Below are 21,350 nucleotides of genomic sequence, written 5' to 3'. Positions count from 1 at the left end.
AGCAGCTGAAGAACCTTTCATAACAATTCATATTCCAAGGCTAATCCCAGATCTACTGGATTCACATCTGTAGGGAGGTGTGAGGGAACCAGGATCTCAGACAACTTCTTTAGTGGTTCTTAGTGACAGGAAAACCTAGGGAACTGGAAAGAGTCCAACCGCACCCTCCCTTGTGGAGGGACGGAAGGAAAAGCCTAGTGAGATCGGTTCACACGAGTCGTTGATGGTCCAGTTAGGACTAGGATCCAAGCTTCTTGCCTCTAGCTAAACTCCCCCACCAAAATTCCTTTCTAGGAGGTAAATGGTTACATGCCACTTAATAAAAGGGGCACGATTTTGTTACTATGTGAAAATTATAGTATAAACTAAGATGGTTACAATGTCACCAGGCAATAGAAGTTAAAGGAACCTCTGTCATCCACAGGGTTCAGGTGTTGAAACATCATCGTGTACACCGCACATGACTGTAGTTAAAACTTGGGGCTACCTCAAAAATCGCCCCTGATTTTCAAACAGTCATTTCATCCTGTGGAAAACAATTCGAATGCAGCTTATGTGGTTGCTACAAGAAAGTACATGGAAAAGGCCATTCTCTCAATCTCTGGGAGGAGCTGTAATAAAATGATTCCTTCTCTACATCATCAGTTGTACAGTTAATGGAGCACATTCTCTTCTCTCTCGATTCTTTTCCCCAATGTAAATTAGACACCTTGAATGGCCACAGTCATAACCGTTAAGCATGTTAGGAGGAAATCAAAACGTCATGGCTGATGGAATGGGGTTCTCGTGATGGCTGCATTCTCCAGAGGTCAAGACAAGGAGGAAGCTGTGACTCAATATCATAGACTTAAGGTCACTGGATCCCACAGCGGAGGGTCAGCCCAGGGTACCTTCATGATATCCTGCTTCTCCGGTACTTCACATTGCTGGTAATCTCGATGGCTGGGGAGCTTTTCCACAAACAATCTAGAGAAGGAAAAAACGCAGCATTAGCATTCTGTGGTAGCAAAAAGCTGGTGACAGTTTCTAACAAGCAATCTTTAAATCAAACAAACAAACAAACAAATAAAAGATCCACTCAACAACTTTTTATTTAACTATGGTCTTTCCACTCACCTTTTCAATAGAGGTCAGTATGTATAGTATTCCAACTCTACAGTACTTACACTAAACAAAAAACTAGCAGGGCTGTGCTGGTTAGTTTTTCATTTGTTTTTGTCAACTTCCTGTGAGCTCAAATCATCTGGGAGGACAAACCTCAGCTGAGAAAATGCCACCTTCAGACTGGCCTGGAGGCCAATCTGGAACTTTTACTTGATTTATGATCAGTGTGGGAAAGCTCAGTCCACTAGACACTTGGTCCTGGGTTGTATAAGAAAGCAGGCTGAGCAAGCCACGAGGAACAAGCCAGTAAGCAGTGTTCCTCCATAACTTCTGTGAGTTTCTGCATCTAGGTACTTGCCTTGACTTCCCTTCGTGATGGACTGTCATCAAAACCATCTGTTGGAATGTAAATCCTTTCCTCCTCAAGTTACTTTTGGTCATGGCTTTTAGCACAGCAAAAAAAAAGTGAACTAAGACAAGGGCTGAGGTCAGGATTTCTTTTTTTTTTCAGAGCTTAGGACTGAACCCAGGGCCTTGCGCTTACTAGGCAAACGCTCTCAACCACTGAGCTAATCCCTAACCCCATGAGGCAAACCCCCAACGAGGGGGGGGGTCAGGATTTCTACATGCTCCCTTCATTCTCTAGTCTTTCTTGGGTCCTGGGTACTTGAGCCCACCAGAGCACTGTCTTACTTATGTGTAAGATTTTGGAACAACGGGTATAAATCCCTTTCATCCCTGAAAAAGACTCAAACACCCACTCATGAATTAGCACCACTATCATGTGTTTGTCAAAACTCACACCTGAAAGTTCACAGCTAAGAGAGACAGCAACAGAATCTCTAGTGGACTTTTAAACGGAAGTTATTTTCCACTCTTCGTGGGAGGAGAAAGATTCAGCCGAGGTGAAGAGAAAACCATGCAAGGCAGGTGCGCTGCTCTGGGAGAAAGCGAAAGCACTTCTGCAGGGGCAGACGTTCCTCTTCCTTACTCTGGGATGTATCCCGGGCATGAGGAGTGGGGTTAGCCCATTCTGATGATCGATATAGATTTGTAAAATGAATGCCTGCTTTTCCTTAACAGGTCATGGTGGAGTATAGATCATCTAACATGGGTACCTTGCAGTTACCGGTTCTGATGCTTTTAACCACACATACATATTCATTTCATCTCATTTTATGGCAGGATTATAGGTCACACTTAAACACGAATGTACCTTCCATTTCTAAAATGAGACGGCTAAGGCTTGCAGGAGCTAAAGGAAAGCTATCAGCTGCCAAAGACTTCAGAAACAGTACAATCATAGACCCTTGGAACTGAAGTGTCCTCAGAGATTTTCTCCCATAAGGCCTCATGTGTCAGTGCATCAGTCAGGCCCAGGGAAAATAAATGAAGTAAACATTCTTGCTCAACTAATGTGAGAAGAGAATTCAAATGCTCTGGTACTCACTAACTTGAGGGGACAGTGGCCTTGCTCCTTCGTGAGGAGGATGGGGTAGGGGGGGTGGGGGGGCTTTATACAAAATTGGACCTGAAGGTGGAAAATATATAACATATTGAAAATATAATTCAGAAACAAACTTTTACAGGGTTTTGGCCATAAACTGTGGTAGACAACCCTAAGTTTCATATCTATTGCTCAACTTCCTGATAAACACTGATCTTTTTTTCCAGATAGAATGAAGGCAGTCACCAATTCTTTACATTTCCACATTAAGTTTTCAAGCTTAGGCCGGGCGTTGGTGGCGCACGCCTTTAATCCCAGCACTTGGAAGGCAGAGCCAGGTGGATCTCTGTGAGTTCGAGGCCAGCCTGGGCTACCAAGTGAGTCCCAGGAAAGGTGCAAAGCTACACAGAGAAACCCTGTCTCGAAAAACCAAAAAAAAAAAAAACCAAACAAACAAAAAAAAAGTTTTCAAGCTTATTAACTTGGAAATTAAATAATATGTAAATTGTTTTTACTTTTGTCCCTGGTGGAATCATTGAAAACAGGGTTTTTTTAAAAATATTTTTATTCTTTTAAACTTAAATGTTTTCAGAATAACACTCCTCCCCAAATGAACTACTGAAATTATAAATAAAGTAAGCAAAATAAAGAATACAAGTAGTTCATGATTTCACTTACAGTTGGGAATTCTAAAGACAAAGGCTATGCCTCACATAGTGGTGCACACTCATTGTCCTCAGCATTGGGAAGTAGAGGCAAGAAGATCAAGAATTTAACTTCCTCCTTCCCTGGGTACATGGTATCTTTCAGTCAGTCTGGACTCCATGAAACCCTGACTCCAAACAAGGGGGCAGGGGGACTGACACATGAGGCTGTTTTCCCAACTCCATGCATATGCTGAGGTGTGCACACACCTGCATCCATGCATGCAAATGTGCACATACATATAGCCATCCTACACACACACAGATGCGCCTGCACACATGTGCACATGGTCACACACACGCGTGCATGCATGCGTGCACACACACATACACACAAACACTTTTTAAAACATTGAAGTGTGCAAAATTTCAGGTTAGATGAGAGGAATAAGTCCAGAAGGCTGGTGCACAACATCTATAAATAATGAACTACACACTAGAAAGTTGGCAAGACAATGAATTTTTAAACATTTTCACTATGAAAAATGGCAAGTAGGTGATATAATAAGTTAACTAGCTTGATTTAGCCATTGAAAAATATGTAGGCAAATAAAAACATCATAAGTATGCACAACTATTTTTCAACTAAAAATGAATGAATGAAATTAATTGACACGTGGCTTTAAACTAAAACAATAAAAGGCTTAGCTTAGATTCTGTCATTATTTTTAACAAGGGATCTTATAGGCGGTGAAATTACCAAACTTGTAAGGGAAGTCCAAAACCAGTCTGGCTAACTCTTAAAGTTAGGCTATATTACTAACAAACGTCTGGAGGGAAATGCAGCCTTTTTTGGTGGCTATTGTGGTATATTCACTTTTGTTCAATATTTTGGAAGCTCTTTTGTATATTAACTTCTTGCATAAACAAGCAAATGCCTTCTCGAGACAAACTGCTCAATTCTATGTGAAATGGACTATTGTACCATCTCCAGAAATCACATCTCTCCTATGCTCCCCAAGGTGTCCCTGCTCTCCACCCTTCAAATCAAACTTTTAAAATGTCGATGGCACATTCTACATGCTTTAGATGAAGTAACACGGCTCCTGCTCTCAGAAAGTTGATGTTCCTACGGGAGGAAAACAGCATGAAATGTGAAACTACACTTGTGAAGAGTGAGGCAGGTTAGGCTACCTGTTGAGAGCCTCAACCCTTCCTGACATTCTTCTCATTCCTGAGGCTCATGCAGGGTATCTCTATGTTTTTCAATGCACACCAACATAAATATTCCATTTTTTGGAAATGGTAAATTGGTCTGAATATGAACACTCTCATGCTATCCAAACTGCCATGTCAAAATATCACATAAATACTGTTTCAATGCTCTCATTCTGAAGACCTCTAAAACAAGACTTACGTTATAAATTTGTTATAAAGAACAAAGGCGTTTTCCAGGTTTCCTTCTTCCAAATACACAGATGCCATCCTTTCCATTTCCACTCCAGACCTGAAGTAACGGCGTGGGGTGATGTCTTCATTAATAGAGATATTACAGCCAAGCTTGCTTAGGGCTCGGACCCGCTCCTCTGGACTTAGAGAAACATCTGTATGATCAGGCATAGCAGCTAACTTCTTCTGCAATGTAACATTTAAATATCCAATTATGATTTTTTTAAATTGTGTAACTATTTACTTAATTCATGTATTTTCTGTGCCATAAACCCAATACTAATACCTCAGAAAATCCTGTCATAAAGAGTTAATGATAGGACCAACATAAAATCTTTTTCCATAAGCACATCCAAGACACACATCCAGGAAAAAAATAAACACTTTTATTGGCATAAGACCTCTTCATAGGTTTCAAAGTACAAACATGTGGCATTTCCTAGGTATGTAAGTGTTTTAAGTAAAGCATCATATAAGCTATGGATGTTAACCATTCTAAGTCATTCTTGTCACAGGAGGGTTCATGTTATTGGACTCTGAGTTCTTCAGAAAGTTGCTTGCATTGAAGTTATTGGTAGGATTTGTTTCTATCCCATAATATATCTGGTTTAATTGGGAGTTTCTAGGGTCTCCCTCCATTGTCACTGAACAAAAAGAAATGACAACTGAAAACTCCTGGAGAAGCCCTTTGGGAAAAAAGAACACTCTCTAAGCCTTTTTTTTTTTTTTTTTTTTTTTACACAAATAAATCTAATAAACTTCCATCTAATAGTAATTGCTCTGTTAATTAGTTCTCAGGTGAGAAAATGATAATGAATTATAGAGAAAAGTCATTTCTATTGCTACCTTTGAATTTTACTAATAAAGCCACTATGCATACTCTGAGCAGTGCATGGAGCACACATATTCAGTAAAAAGGCGCTGTGCTTCATTAATGCAAGACTCGGGAAATGTTTTGTTTTTTTCCACTAGTAAATATTTTATGTTCTTTGTTTTGAATTCAGCTCTCCACATGTAAGAGCAGCTGTAAACAACATGGGCATGGAGCCTGGCTCCTTGCCAAGGCAGTGGACACAGTGCTGAGACCTTGGCTTGTCTGCCCCCTAGTTCAGACTTGTCTGTCTCAAGAGTATGGGCCAGACACCTGCAGCATCAGCAGCCACGGGGCCATTCTTAAAAATGCAAATTACTAACGGGCTCCAAGAAAGATCTACAAACCCAAGATCTCTGGAGACGGCTGGAAAATTGATGTTTCAGTTAGTGTTTTCAGAAGAACTTAATGCATTCGCCAGCTTTAGACCACTTGATCATTATTTCACACTCCAAGAATGGGGCAACTCCAGAGAAAACTTAGCTCCCTGTGGTCTTCCCTAATCAGATATGCATAACTTATAAGCCCAACTACAGTGAAGGTGAAACATTTGAACAAAGTCCATAGGAAGCTCTGAAAAAAAAATTAAATCAGATATAGTTTTATTCTGGCTATGAATAACTGAGCCAATTGGGCAGAGTGCAGGAGATTAGATACACACAAGCTTTTCTTGTGTCATTTGATTTACTTTACTTCCAACTTTATAGCAAGGAGAACACTAGAAATCCAAAATGAATCTTGCTTCTAAAGGTTTAATATATAACGAGAGCCGTAAAGCTTTTCTTAAGGTTCCGTTATGCCGAAGGCAGTCACACTTCCTGTGCCTGTTGTTACTTGACTGGACCTGTAGCAATGAAAATGAAAACTTTTTCCTGCTATTTCCTACCCAAGGAAGTGCCAGGTACGGACTTCTCTCTGCAAGGTTTCCAGGTATCTTTCCTATGAATTGTTGGGCATACCAGGTCCAATTACAGTTCAGAAAATAGTAATATTTAGTCTCCTACATTCCCAGAGGAAAGAAGTTTCTGGTCCAAGTGACCACAATAAAAGGATACACAAAATGTTGATGCTCACCTTACACTTTTTGATTTGTTTTCTCTTGGTCAAGAATTGCAAAACTAGAGATATATGATGAGCAGCATGCAATATATGATTTTCCTATCTTAGTTCATACCAAATTAAAACATTTCTTTCATTAGATAACAGGAACCAAAATAGTTAGCAGAAAGAATTAGTTTATAGTTCTAAAGCACAATAGGGTGACAAAAGACCACAATTTATAAAGTAATATGAAAGTTTCTAACATAGAGAACTGGAAATGACATCTGACCTCTTTTGATCATTGCAGAGGATAGACATATATTGAATCAACGTCCTATACCCTATACTTATTTTTTTATTCTGTTAGAATTTGTCAAAGGCATTTGCTAACAAAATCCAACATCTGTTCATGATAAAATTCCTGTAGAAAGAAGGGCTGGAAAGAAGTGATCTCAATGAGTAAAAGTATATATGAGAAACCAATAGCCAACCACCACATTAAACAGAGAAAAACTTGAAGCATTCCCACTAAGACCAGGGACAAGTACATTACCACTCCTGTAAATACAGTCCTTGAAGCTCTAGCTAGAGCAATAAGACAAAAAAATGAAATAAGAAATACAAATAGGAATGGAAGAGACCAAGGAATCCCTATTTGCAAATGATTCTATACATGAGATACACCAAGGACTCCACCAGGAAACTCCTAGAGAAGGCAACCACTTTCAGAAAAATGGCAGGCTTTAAAATTAATAGCCTTCTTATTATATCGACAAAAAAAAAAAAAAAGAAAGAAAGAAACCTGGAAAACAATCTTATTGACTGTAGCTTTAAAAATACCTGGGATCAACTTATACAATGAAAACTTTAAAACACTGAAGAAAGAAATGGAAGAGGACACCAGAAGATAGAAAGAACTCTCACACACATGGATGAATAGGACTAATATTGTGAAAATGATCATCTTACCAAAAGCCATCTACAGATTCAATGAAATCTTCATCAAAATCCTGATGCAATTCTTCACAGAAATTGAAAAAGAAAATTTAAAGTTCATATGAAAGCACAAAAGATGCAGTTAGCCAAAACAATCCTGAACAAGGGAAACACTTCTGGGAGAATGTTCATTTCTGATTTCAAGTTACACTACAAAGCTATAGTAGAAAAAAAAAAGCTTAAAAACAGTCAACATGATTGATTGAATAGAATCAAGGACCCAGATTAAAGTCCATGCACCTTATAGTCACTGGTTTTTGACAAAGATGGGAAAAAATGTACATCAGAGAAAAGAGCATCTTTAACAGAAAGTGGTTACCTGTCTTCATGTAGAGAATAAAGCTTGATCCTTCTTACCCCACAGGAAAAATCAGTTGCAAATGGATTGAAGATCCCAGTGCTAGACCTGAAACCTCAAGTAAGAACTTTCTGATAGGACCCTGGTAGCCCAGGAAACAGCATCAACTATCAACAGGTGGGACTTCATACAATTGAAAGGCTTCTTCACTGTGAAGGAATCTGTTAACTGACTGAAAAGGCAGTCAGGAGAATTGCATTAAAAAGAAAAGTATTCACCAACTATATATCTGGTAGAGGATTAGTCTCTCTAATATATAAATAACTCAAAAAACTAAAAATCAATAAAACAACCCAATTAAACAATATGCTAAGGACCTGAGCGAAGAGTTCTCAGAAGTACAGATGGCCAGGGATTATTTTTAAAGTGTCCACCATCCTTAGCCATCAGATAAAAACTACTTTGAGATTTCATTGTACTTCAGTCAGAATGGCTAAGATAGAACACAAAAAGAAAACAAATACTGACAAAGATGTAGAGAAAAGAGAACCTGTAGGCAGAAGTTTCTGTCCCGCCTGGTCCTGCAGCAGTTCAGTCCCCAATAAACACACAGAGGCTTATATTAATTGTAAACTGTCTGGTCTATGGCTCAGGCTTCTTGCTAGCTAGCTCTTACAACTTAACTCAACCTATTCCTATTAGTCTATGTTTTGCCATGTGGCTTTGTGCCAATTACCTGTTCTCTCACATCTTGCTTCTCCTGGCAGTGGCTTGGAGCATCTCCTGACTCCACCCTTCTCCCTGTCTCTCTGCTTGGATTCCCTGCCTGGCTGTATTCTGCCTTGCTATAGGCCATGGAAGCTTCTTTATTAACCAATGGTAGCAACACATATTCACAGTGTATGGAAAGATATCCCACAGCAGGAACCTTCATGCAATGTTGGTCAGAGTATAAACTGGTGCAGCCACTATGGAAATTAAGTGTGGCGGTTCCTCAAAACTACAAATAGATTTACCATATGACCCAGACATATCACCCCTTGACATATACCCAAACTATTCTCTTTCCTACTTCAGAGACACATACTCATATTGTTCATCATTGCCCTATTTATAATAGCTAGAACATAGAAACAGCCTAGATGCCATCAGCTGAACAATGGGTGACGAAAATGAGGTACCTATATACAATGGAATTTTATTCAGTTGCAAAGAAAAAAATTAAATTATGAAAATTTCAGATAAATGGATAAGACTGGGGAACATTATCCTGAGTGAGGTAAACAAGACCCAGAAAGACAAATGTGGCATGTTCTCAGACATATGTGGATCCTAGCATCAAATCTAGTGTATTTAACTTGGAGTACGTGTAAAAGCCAGGAAACTAGAAAGGAGCTATAGATGGGATGGGAAGGGTTAAAAAAAGATCTTAAGGTATCAAGGGACAGTAGTGCTCAGGTGACATAAAGGGAGAATAGTGAGAAAAGAGGTTAAGTAGGGAGGGGCTGAGGGGCAGAGAACGGGGTGAGAGAGAAAACTAACACTAGGATGTTTGTAAAAGCCATATGGAAACCTATTTTATAAGCTTTCTAAATATCTGTCTAGAGAGAGAGACAGAGAGAGACAGAGAGAGACAGAGAGAGAGACAGACAGAGAGAGAGAGAGAGACAGAGACAGAGAGAGAGAGAGAGAGAGAGAGAGTCATAAAAAATGTAATTAGAGTTATCTTATCCAGGGGATAATGCTTCTTCCAGATGGCAGAGATTGCCAGATAAAAAGCCCAATGCTAGGAGAATAACACCTTCTCTCAAGCTGTTTGTTAGGGGTGTTCTGGAGACCTCCTATACAATACAGGCTATAGCCATTGCTCTTGTTTCCCCGCTAGAATTTGACAGTAAGGCCCTATTGTTGAAGGCACTGCATGCTTTGTTCACAATACATGGAGAAATCAAGTTAGCACTGACCAGGAAGTTACTCCCCATTGGCTAAGGTGCTATTCAGGCTGCTGATGGAGAAAGGTCATCAACAGTCTTAGTCAACTGTGCATTCCTGGTACCAGCCAAGAACCCATGGTCGGAAGCTCATGGGACCTACTATTATTATTTTGCTAAACAGACAGAATATCAAACTGCCCTCTAAATATCCATAGATCTGTTCAGTTCTTAGACCATGCCAAATAAGTTTGTTTGTGAAGTGGATGGCAGTTAATGCAGAAACTCACAACTGCTCGAAGTGCAGAGAATAATTGTCTATGGAGCACTCAGCCACAAATGGGACATCTATATTACAGACCTTTCATGGTTCAGGAGGCAGAAAGAGATTAAGAGTCAGAGGTCAAGGAGGTGCCAAAGAATGTCTTCTGGTCATGACAGATGCACTCATGAACTCAAAGAAAGTCTGGCCAACTACACAAGACCTATACAAGATGAAGTAAGTCAACACTCCAACATGAGTGGGGGAGGGGCTCATGAGTCCCCCACTTCCAGCTGAGGAGCTCTTGACAGTTGATGGATTCTTGGAGAAAGAAACTTGGTTTTCCTTAAAAGTGTGGCCCTCTGGTAGGTTAATCATGCTTTAGCACCCTGTGCCCATGAGTTGACAGGTAGCACAAATTGAACTCTGTGGACTTTTAAAAAAAGCGAGGACATAACGTTGGCAGTGAGTGTGGGTGGGCCATAGCTCTGAGAAGTGTTAGAAGAATGGGGGTTAATATGATCAAAATGCATTGTATGAATGTATGGACTTCTCTAAAAGTTAATAAAACATTTAAAAAGATCCTATCAATTAAGAAATAAAGTACTGCCGGGCGGTGGTGGCGCACGCCTTTAATCCCAGCACTCGGGAGGCAGAGGCAGGCGGATCTCCGTGAGTTCGAGGCCAGCCTGGGCTACCAAGTGAGTTCCAGGAAAAGGCGCAAAGCTACACAGAGAAACCCTGTCTCAAAAAACCAAAAAAAAAAAAAAGAAATAAAGTACTAAGTAATGAAGAAAAACAGACTTCCACCCACTCTTGCTTTGATCCACACCATGCAGTACTGTTCTTGTAGTTTTCTGAATAGTTTTCAAATTTCAGAGATGTTGTTGAAGACATGTCTACAGAAGGCCAGGGATGGAGGCTTGTGAACTGTGCACCTTAAGCTTCAGGATCAAAGCAAGCCTCCAACTTCTATGTAAAGGAGCTGAGTGACAAAGGGACTGACGGACCCAATGTGATATCCACCCTGAAATCCCCTCTAGTGTTTTTTGAAAGGACTTACACTCCTTGCATCTAGCTGCATAGATTCTAATTTCACAGACTGGTGAGTAAAATGTTATTTTTGTCTTGCAAAGATGACTTTATTAGTCACTTCCTCGAAGGACACAGCCACACAGAGGGTTACAAGCCTACAGGGAAGTGCTCTGCTTTTTGAAGTACTTGTGGTCTTTTTCACAGTTGGTCCTTTCTGTTCTTCTTCTGGAGCTTTTCAACCATAGACAAAGTGTCGGTTGGCCGGACTTACCAGAGAGTTCACAGTAAATGGCTGCTCCATGCTATCCTGTCTGCAAAGGCAAGGTGCTCCCTCTTTCTTCTCAATCACTTCATCTGTTTCAAAGACACAGAGCAAAGCTGGGGTTACTCTGTGAGAACTCATCTCAATCCCCAAGTTCAAAAGGACGTGAACACTTTGAAAACCTTACCCAACCAGAGTGTCTAAAGAGACTATGTATGGAGTTCTTCTCTAGAAAATACAAAACCATGGGTGGTTATGGATTCTTGAAATTGATCTTCAGGGGTGGAGGGATGCAGGGAATTCACATTTGATTAGCAGAGTGTATGAAGATGCTCTGTGCTAGTTTATTTAGAATCCTATGCAAGGCTATACATAAAGCAGCCTTACTTCCTTCAAAAAGAAAAGAACAATTGCTATAAACAAGAATGCCGAGGCCACTGACTCTTCACCTGGAGCCAGGCTGGGTTTGAACAGCCTTAAAGCTGCATTTGGCAGGTGTATAAGCCAGTTCTTTGAGTCCTGTCATTGTGAACCACAGTTTGTGGAGTCCCCTTCCCTTGAGAATGGACAAGACCTGTTCTTATGCGTCTTCTGCCTACTGAACATAATAAATGAATGGTGTTCCCATAATTATGTCCCATCACATATCAAACATGAGGATTTATGGCAGATATATTAAAGCCCCTTAAGCAGTTGGTATTAAGTTAATTAAAACCCAGGCTACCCTGAGGTCTTCACCAAAGGAAGTGAGACTTTAAACAGAAGCAGGTGCTCCGCTTGTTTTGAGATCCAGATGTCAAGAGTTCTGCAGCTGCAAGAAAGCTAATTCTACCAAAACCCACAAGAACTTCAAAGAGGAGCCACAGCCACAGCTGAGCCTCTGCCCATCAACACCCAAGTTACACATCCCTAGTCTGTCCTTACTAGGTCAACAGCTTGATTGCAGCCTTAGGATAGCATGCAGAGAATGTAGGTAAAGCCATGCTCAGACACATGCCCTACAGGATCTGAGATGACTGTAGGCTGTCTTTAGCCATTACATTCAAGGAAATGAATATGGTAGCAACAGAAAACCAGCCAGCTGTATGACTACAGAGAAGCTATAGTGTTGGGGCATCTGAATGGAAAAGTAATAGTACCAAGGATTAAATGAGTTCCTACCCCATAGCCAATATTCTATAAGCATTAAAACGGTCAGAATCTTTATTTTTCAGTTGAGGAAACTAGATTTCCACCTGAATATGCCCAAGTTCAAATCCTATCTCAACAATTGCTAGCCTTTCCTTTGTACATTGGTGTAGGTCAACCTCTCTATCCTCTCTTTCCACCTCTCACCCCATCACATCTGGACATTCATTTTCTCACGTAGGAAACTATGGAAGGTGACAGCCTCTTAAGCTGTATCATTCTGTGATTGCAGAAAGCTCCAATCAGATCAATCGTCTCTTCTCAATGTTGTTTTTCACCCCAAACCCACAGAAACTCTTCAAAGAAATGACTCTGCCCGCTAAGCTCTAGTCTTTTCTCTCCTGTCTCCAGTTAACCTTGGAGTAAACGCTGAGCGGTACACCTGAGTTACAAAGATGCTCCGGAGAGAAACTGCCTTGGAGAGTTCCAGTCACCAGTCACAGCTGTGAGCTGATCCCTCTAACAACACAGCTGATGTAGAATGCAGGCAACTCTCCCTGGGGAACTGCCCCTTCTCAGAGCTCAGAAAACAATAACGCTCAAGAGTTGAAGAGACTCCCTGCTTGATGTGGTTACACATGTCTGTTTCTTCAGTGTTAATGGGGGTAGAGTCAGTAGGATCAGAAGTTCAAAGTCAGTTTCAGCTACAAAGAGAACGATGTAGCAAATTGAAGGCCAGCCTAGGCTAAGTGAGACCCTCACCCCGTCTCAAATATCACAAAGAAGAGGGGGGAAGAGGAGTTACAGAAAGAGCCAGAACAATGTGAATGGGTCGGGGAGGGTGCATGGGAAGAAAGAAATACCAGTCTGTCATCAGGCTTCGTAAAAGTAGAATTACTTCTGGAGAGGTGGTGGTCAGAATTTCTGTTCAAGGGCATTCTGAGCTACACATCAAGTTCAAGGCATCCTTGGACTTATAAAGCCATGTTTTTCATTAATTAATTAAAATGCAGAGTCCGAGAACACATCCACAAAGATTCTAAGACCAAAAACAGGCATTTTAGAATGAAGCCCAGGATTTCCATACAAGAGCTTCCAGAAGCTACTATAAAAAGAACTATGCTTACTGCACTTACAAATGTATCATGCAAGATTCTTAGTTGCAGGCAAAGGCCCCAACTCTTAAATTCAGAGAATAATGGACTTTCCAGGAAGTCCGGTGAAATTGGACTCTGAGGCTGCATTTCCAGGAACACCACCCCAAATCTCAGTCTGGTAGACCAAAACGCGCCCCTGCTGTCTCTGTTACAGCTCCAACAGGGCTGTCTATAGCTTCCTCTACCAGAGACTCCTACAATGAATTGTTGCCGTGGAAACTATGTGCAGTTGCCTGAGGGGTTTCTATGAGTCTGTAGTTTCCGTATCACAGCATGAAACATAGATGTTCATCAGTTATGCCTAGGTCACATGCCTGCAGCCTGGCTGTAAAGAGGGCTGACCATGACCTATTCAGCATTTCACATTTTTATAGAAAGCAATAAATGTGCCAAATTAGAAATGATGTGGGTGGCTGGCCACAGCAGTAAGTGTACAAAACTGAATGAACAAAATTTTCTTTGTAGTGTATTTCTGTTTGTATAAAATGTTTAGTTTATATATCTTAAACACCAGAATTAATTGGCTTGACACAGTTAAAATAATCACTTTGAACTTCACACGTAAGTTTATTATTCAATGGTAGAAACCAACCCCTTCCAAATATAAGATACAAGATGTTCACAGATTGGTTGGCCTATCTTTTGGACTGTTCATTACTTGATGGCACTGTTCCTGTTGGAGTTCCTAAAGTTTGAAGTTCCCTGCTCTGGGTCATACAATGGCTAAAGAATCACAAAGCAGTATGCTGTCTAGGTTGGTGGCTCTCAATGTACAGACCAGGCATTCCGAGATACTTTCAAGGGGCATTAAAGGTCAGTACTATTTTCATGATATTACTACACTATGTGCTCTCTGGTATAAGTGTGGGTGAACACACATGTGGGTGTGTGAATGAATGTGCACATTTGCCCACAAGTGTGGAGGCCAGAGGTCAATGTCAGCTGTCTTCCTTAGCCACTTCTCCACCATGTTTTTGAGATGGGATCTCTCCCTGAATGTGAAGCTCACTGGTTAGCTATGCAGGTTGGCCAGCAAGCCCAAGGGATTCACTGTTATCACCTCCCCAGGGCTAGGGTTACAGTCAAGCCCTTCCTGGCCCAGCTTTTACGTGGGTGCTGAGGATCTGAACCCAGTCCTCCAGCTTTCACGGCAAGCGCTTTATCCAATTGAGCCATCTTCCAAGCCCCATTATTTTTGCTCGTTTTGGTATTCATCTCTTACAGCTGTGTTTTAGAGAGTTCCAAGGGGTAAAGCAATTCATAGACCCTCCACTTCAAGACTCTCACTGTCTGCTTTAATATTTAATAGTGTGAACAAACAACCTTAAATCTTTTAACTCTTTGATAATGTTTCAGAGAGCAAAAAAGTTTAAGTATTGCTTTTCTATGACAACCAAGCAAACAAACAAAAATTCATTATACTCTGCAGTGCAATCAGAAATAAAGCAAGCCGTAATAATTTAACTCAGGAAAAATCAACGGCAAGGCTGCCTCTCCTCGGTGCTGTTTGCGTCTTGTTGAAATAATGAGAGAATTTAAACAGTAAGAGACGCCCAGCTTGACCGTACTGAGGCCCACCACTACAAATACAGCAGGCTGGTGAATATCTCCCAAAGCCATTCTCTTTCTGATATAAATACGTCATTTTCAGTAGATACAGAGCACCCAGCTCAGACCCACATTTTCCACCTTTATGGCCATGTCAACAAGTCATCAACTACAGAGTGTGGACAGAAGTGAGGCAGTCAACATTTGAATCCTGAAAAGGATGATGAGAATGATCGAGAACAAGAGGAAAACATCTTTGGCCTGAGTTTGCAGAACCCGGGGTCTTAGGACATCAGAAATTCAACGGTCCCTAAAGTCAACCTGAGATATAGCGTGGTGCTCAAGTTGGTTGTCTCACTCTGGTGACGATTAAACATATGGAACTTGTAGGAGGAAGCAATGCAGAATTCTCTAAATGAAAAGAAATTAATAAAAAAAAAATGAGGAATTGAGGCAAAGTAAAATTCCCGCCGGGAGGTGGTGGCGCACGCCTTTAATCCCAGCACTCGGGAGGCAGAGGCAGGTGGATCTCTGTGAATTCGAGGCCATCCTGGACTACAGAGTGAGTTCCAGGAAAGGCACAAAGCTACACAGAGAAACCTTGTCTTGAACCCCGCCCCCCCCCCAAAAAAAATCCCAAGAGCAGGAAGGCACTCCCAAGAGAGAGGAAAAAGTTAAACTCTTTCATCTGGGTGGGGATATAGTATCCATTGTAGAAACTGGGTGAAAACTGAGGTAATTTCTATCCAGATTGGGTAGCACTCTGGGAATAATATCACAGGTTTGGCTATTTAAGGGGTGACATCTGTCCATGTCCTGGTCCAGTCAGGAGAGGTCATGTGTTCCAACCCATCACTCCCCTCCCTGTGCCCCTCCCCCAGGTCTATCTCTGACTTCCACATTGTCAGCTGTTGACCTTGACCGTCTGGGAGCTCTTGGCTCTGGCTGGCATTGCTCCCACTGACCTTGAAGGTGTTCCCGGCTATTGATTAGTCAGTGCTCTTGGCTCTCACATTTATGCGGCCAGTGTGAAGTGTCACCATGGAGCTAACTCCTTTCACAGCTACCAAGATGTAGCCATGGTAAGATGTAGACACAGGTGTCCTCAGTTACCTCATATTGAATTCCTTGTCTGTGTTCTGGGTAGTCTCTTTCCTAAAATGAGTGGAGGCTTCTAGAAGCTGTCCTTATTTACGATTCAGCTTTTGCAATAGGCTGCATTAGCGGCAAGAACAGCGGTGTCCTGCACATGCTTCCCAAGGCAGGGCACTCCAGAGGAGGCAGCTGGCCTGCTAATAACGCTGGCTCAGAGCCCTCCTCCCTTCCTCTTATATGACCAGCTTGGTTACGTGGTTCGCAGCTGCAAGCTCTTCAGTGTTTCATCTCTAATGTTCCCACACTCTTTTAACCCCAACGCATCTGTTCTCACCCTAACATGTGTGATAACATATAGTTTTGAATCTGAGTCCTTTTTCCCTTTCTACCCACAGTGAACTAGCTTCCATTTCAGAGGGATGTATATGACATGCTCCACTCACCCCTCCCCCTCTTGCCAGCCGAAGTCACGTGAAGGTGAGGTATGCCATAAGGATGAGCCATGGCAAAACAAGGAAAAAAAGAACATCATAGTTTGCTTACACTCAGAGAACTTCAAGCTGCTGTGGAATAATCCTTCTGTACACTGTGAAGACCTGTTGTTCTCATTGTTAATAAAAAGCTGATTGGCCGATGGCTGGGCAGGATTTTCAGGGCAGAGAGGATGCCGGGGAGAAGGGCAGAGTCAGAGGAGAGGCCATGAGGTGCAGAGCAAGCAGGATGGGAAATACATACATGGGGTAAAGGAGCCTCAGGGAAGCACACAGATGAATAGAAATGGGTTAATTTAAGCTATAAGAGCTAACTAAAAACAAGCTTAAGCAATCGGCTGAGCATTTATAATTAATATTAAGTCCCTGTGTGGTTGTTTGGGAGCAACTGCAGGAACACAGAAAAATTCCACCTACATAGAGCAGAGGTTCTCAACCTGTAGGTTGCGACCCTTTGGGGAGTCACATAATCAGATATTTACATTATGATTCATAACAGCAGCAAAATTACCTGAAGTAGCAAGGAAAGTAATTTTATGGTTGGGGGTCACCACAACATGAGGAACTGTATTAGAGGGTCACAACATTAGGAAGGTTGATAGGCACTGACTTGGAGAGATGCAGATTTCTCTCTTGCTGACTGCTTTGAGTGGTTGTGTAGGCAGCTGGACCAGCACCCTACAAAGGCAGTAACTCAGGAAAGCATAGGAACTATACCCATGCTAATACGAAAACCCAAGCCTATTTTCGTCCTCCTTTCCTTATCCTCAGCGCTTGTCTGGTTGGCTTCCACCTTTCCTCTCTCTCCCTTCAGCCCCCCTAAAAGTAGCCCAGACTGTGACATTGAACTCACCCATGCTGACGTTTCAGGCTTCTCCAGAATCAGTATCATACAACCCTCGGGTCCACAGTGAGCTACAGTCCTGGATGCTACCTTTGGTTGGTTGTCATAGAGAGTTAATTTGGTGGTTTACAGTAAACTTTAACTTGTAAGTCAGTTATCACCATTTAAAACTAGAAAGACTTCATATAAAAAGTATGTGCGTATGTGTGTGTGGTGGTGGGGGGTATATGCATCTATACCTGTTCATGTGTGTATGCGCATGTGCAGGTGTGTATGTATATGTAGAAAGCCGAGGTTAGTGTAGTGTTGTCTTCCTCTATTGCTCTCTGGCTTACTTTGCACAAGGTCCTTCACTGAACCCAAAGCTCACAAAGCCAGTAAGATCAGCTGGCCAGCCAGTCTCAGCAGGATGTGCCTGTCTCTGTTCCCTACTGCTAGAATGGCAAGTAAGCCCGCACCACCATACCCGGCCTGCAAGTGTGTGCTGGGGATACTAACACACATCTTAGCAGTTGAGTAAGCGGCAAGCTCTTCACCATTCAAGCCCTCTCCCCAGTGCCAGATTTCCAGCTTTCAGAGAGTCTGGCAATCAGTCAGCCTGAGGCTCTGTACTTAGGCACTTACAATATTTAGTTGTTTCCTCTGTGAATTGGGATCAGAGAATGGAAGCATGGCTTTCATGAGGGAATCAAAGCCATTTGTATTTATTTATTGCTCAACAAGGAAGAAGGCAAACGACTTAAGTGCTAAGACGATAAGCAAACGGTATTTCATGGAAGGAAGTAATCCATGTAACGTTAACTCAGTAGGAGAGCTGGCTTGAGGGTGCCTGTTCTGACTCTCACACTTCAGCAGGGAACTCAACACTAACTCAGGGAAGGCAGGTCGACATGATTTCAAGGGCTAAAGATAAACACTGCTGCAGTTTGGAGAATCAGAAATACTCTGAAGCAGAGTGTCAGAGGCGACACGGAAATATTGCATGTCATGCAAGAAGAAAAGATAATTACTTGTCCGAAGTGAAGTTCCAATGCGCCCACGGCACACAATGTAAACAGCCCCCTAGTCACCCCAGTTGGTGGTAAACGTGGTTCTAACATCTCCTTGTTAGTCCTTAATGTGACACTCCAGGCTCACAACCTCATTCACAAATGGCCGGACCTGCACTGCTCACACTTAACAGCTGTTTGAGAACATCCATTAGAAATGCTTGACTTAGTCTCAGCTTGCTCCTTAACCTTGGCCTGAGTACAGTCCACATTCTTCAGATTTGATAACATCTCAGTTACAGCCAGGAGGTATTTACCCTGGAAGACTTTTGCTCTGTAATTTCTGCCTTCTTGCATTGATCCCAACCCCTTTCCTCACACTGCCTCTAGAAAACGCAATCATTTCAGCTGAAACTGACCTGAGGTGTAAGGAGCCTCAGTTCCTTGCTGATCCTGACACAGGACTTGGGAACGTGAGTGCCCAGAAATGCATGTGTTCAGCTAACCCCTGTCCCAGAGGATCAGTTGACAGCTGCCCAGTGAAGGAAGTGAGCAGCCAACTACCCAGAGGGTCTATGACAAAGGTGGTCACGTCCACGAACCTTCTCCTAATGGCAGTTCACACACTGTGCTCAGAACAGCCAGCCGCTCTCTTTCCAACCAACAGTAGCCGCCCCTTGCCACCTGATGCCTGACTCATTGGCTCTAAGTCTCAATTGCCCCCAAAGACTGGAGGGCACTATGATTCTGTCTTTTAAAATACGGAGCAAATAAAAAGAAATTATCTGGTGGATATTTTGTGACTTCTTTTATTCTTAATTTTTCCCCCTCCCTCACCTTCTTTCTCTACCCTTCCCTCGCCTCTGACCCCCCCCCCCCCACTGCCTTCTGAAGGGCAGGGAATGTTCAGAATCTAGGGCCTCACAAGCTGGACAGGTGCTCCCCAGCTAAATCACAGACTCAGCACAATTTTCTGTTGTTGCTGTTTTTGCTTTCTTTCAGTATCTGTGTAGTTTTGGTACCTGTCCTGGATCTCACTCTGTAGACCAGGCTGGCTTTGAACTCACAGAGATCCTCCTGGCTCTGCCTCCTGAGTGCTGGGATTAAAGGTGTGTGCCACTGCTGCCTGGCCCTTAATCTTTTTCTTAAAAATATACTAATTTTTTTATTTCAGGGAGATGCACGTAAGCTCAGAGTTCTGACCCACTTTCATCCATAAAAGCAGTATTTTCCAGAGTACAGAAAGGAATCTACCAGACAGTGAGAACTCTCCTTGGAGACTTCACACTCGGGGAAGAGCTGGGGACATCTTTACCCAGTTGTGTCCTTTCCTCCCTGAGTGCCACGGTGACCTGGATAAGCACGTAAGCTGCTGTCAGGTGAAAGGGAACAGACCAGCTCACCGCCTGCCTCAGTTCTCACTAGCCAAACCAACTGCCTCTCTCCGGCCCCACTGGGTCAGAGTTCATTTTCCAGGAAGAACAGGGTGCAATTTACTTAATTGGAAATACATAAAGGAAATTATTATAACCCAGGCCTTGAGCTGCAATGATCTAATCTGATTCAGATAAAGGGAGAGGGCTGCTCCCCTGCCTTCAATGACAGAAACACAAAGGAGGACCTCTCAGTCATACTCTTAAAGATGGGAACCTGCTTGTGGGGAGGGGGATAAACTAGGCACAGCTACTGTACTCATTTTTAAAGATTCTAAGAACAGAACACTTTGATTGTGTAAAGTATTTATCCACAGTACTCACATGACATGTGCCATGACCCAGATGACATCTTATCTGTACCAAAATATGGGAAAGGTAAACATAGCATGTAAAACTAGGGTTTGCCAATTAATAACTGAATATTAAAATTCTTTAAAGTAGCTAGGACTTAGAAATTCCAAAAACACTGCTGAAGAACACATTTCCCAAAGATGAAATAAAGCTCTGGGGAAATAAACGTATGTGAATGGAAACAAAGAGGCAAGACCACGAGAAGCAGCTTCTATTGAGGGTTTTCTTTCCCCTCTACCTGTTAACAACTGTACATAAGTTAATATACTTACTGGACACCAGGTTTCCATATCATCCCTGCAAGTATATCCTAAGCAAACATTCTACACAGAGGGCTTTGAAATTGATCAGTCAGCAAGAGTATTAAACACATCATCCTTGGAGAAAGTTTACATTTTTTTTAAATAGATTTACTTATTTTATTTTGATGTTGTGAGTGTTTTCCTGAATGTGTGTATCTGTACTATGTGAATGCCTAGTACCTGTGGGGGTTCAGAAGAGGGCGTTATATCACCTGGAGCTCGAGTTACAGATGGTTGAGAACCACTGTGTGGGTGCTAGGAACCAAACCCAGGTCCTCTGCAAGGGCAGCAGGTGTCGTTAACTACTGTGTTAATACACAGTAGTGATGATGATGATGATGACGATGATAACAATAATCGTTTGTAAGATTTAGCTATTTCTCATGGACACAGTTCTGACATAGATGACTTCTTCCTTGGTGCAACACAAACATCTGCTGGTAGCAATGCTTCCTTCTTTCCGACTTGACTCCTTTAGCCTCTCATGGGTTTCAAAGACCTTCTCTGCTGGGAGGTGGTGGCAGTACTTGGGAGGCAGAGGCAGGAGGATCTCTGTGAGTTTGAGGCCAACCTGGTCTACAGAGTGAGTTCCAGAATAGCCACAGCTGTTACTTAGAGAAACCCTGAGAAAGAAGGAGAGAGAGAAAGAGAGAGAGAGAGAGAGAGAGA

The 21,350-nt window shown here is 42.2% G+C and overlaps 1 protein-coding gene across 3 annotated transcripts in view; it reads right to left on the bottom strand.

Annotated features, from left to right (window-relative positions):
* Stambpl1 (STAM binding protein like 1) overlaps positions 1 to 21,350 on the bottom strand; it is a 52,790-nt gene that overhangs the window by 11,354 nt on the left and 20,086 nt on the right. For all 3 annotated transcript variants that reach the window (XM_006984015.4, XM_042262768.2, XM_016002529.3), the window contains exons 2-4: positions 11,350 to 11,432; positions 4,613 to 4,830; positions 891 to 966 (exon numbers count right to left, since the gene is read on the bottom strand). In XM_006984015.4, coding sequence (XP_006984077.1) covers positions 891 to 966; positions 4,613 to 4,830; positions 11,350 to 11,379 — 324 coding nt within the window. In that variant the 5' untranslated portion in view covers positions 11,380 to 11,432. The remainder of the gene's footprint in view (positions 1 to 890; positions 967 to 4,612; positions 4,831 to 11,349; positions 11,433 to 21,350) is intronic.

Source organism: Peromyscus maniculatus, chromosome 1 (genome assembly GCF_049852395.1).
Source record: "Peromyscus maniculatus bairdii isolate BWxNUB_F1_BW_parent chromosome 1, HU_Pman_BW_mat_3.1, whole genome shotgun sequence".
Lineage (NCBI taxonomy): Eukaryota > Metazoa > Chordata > Mammalia > Rodentia > Cricetidae > Peromyscus > Peromyscus maniculatus.
The sequence above is the reverse complement of the archived record's forward strand: the minus strand, read 5'-3'. Positions and strand labels throughout refer to the sequence as shown.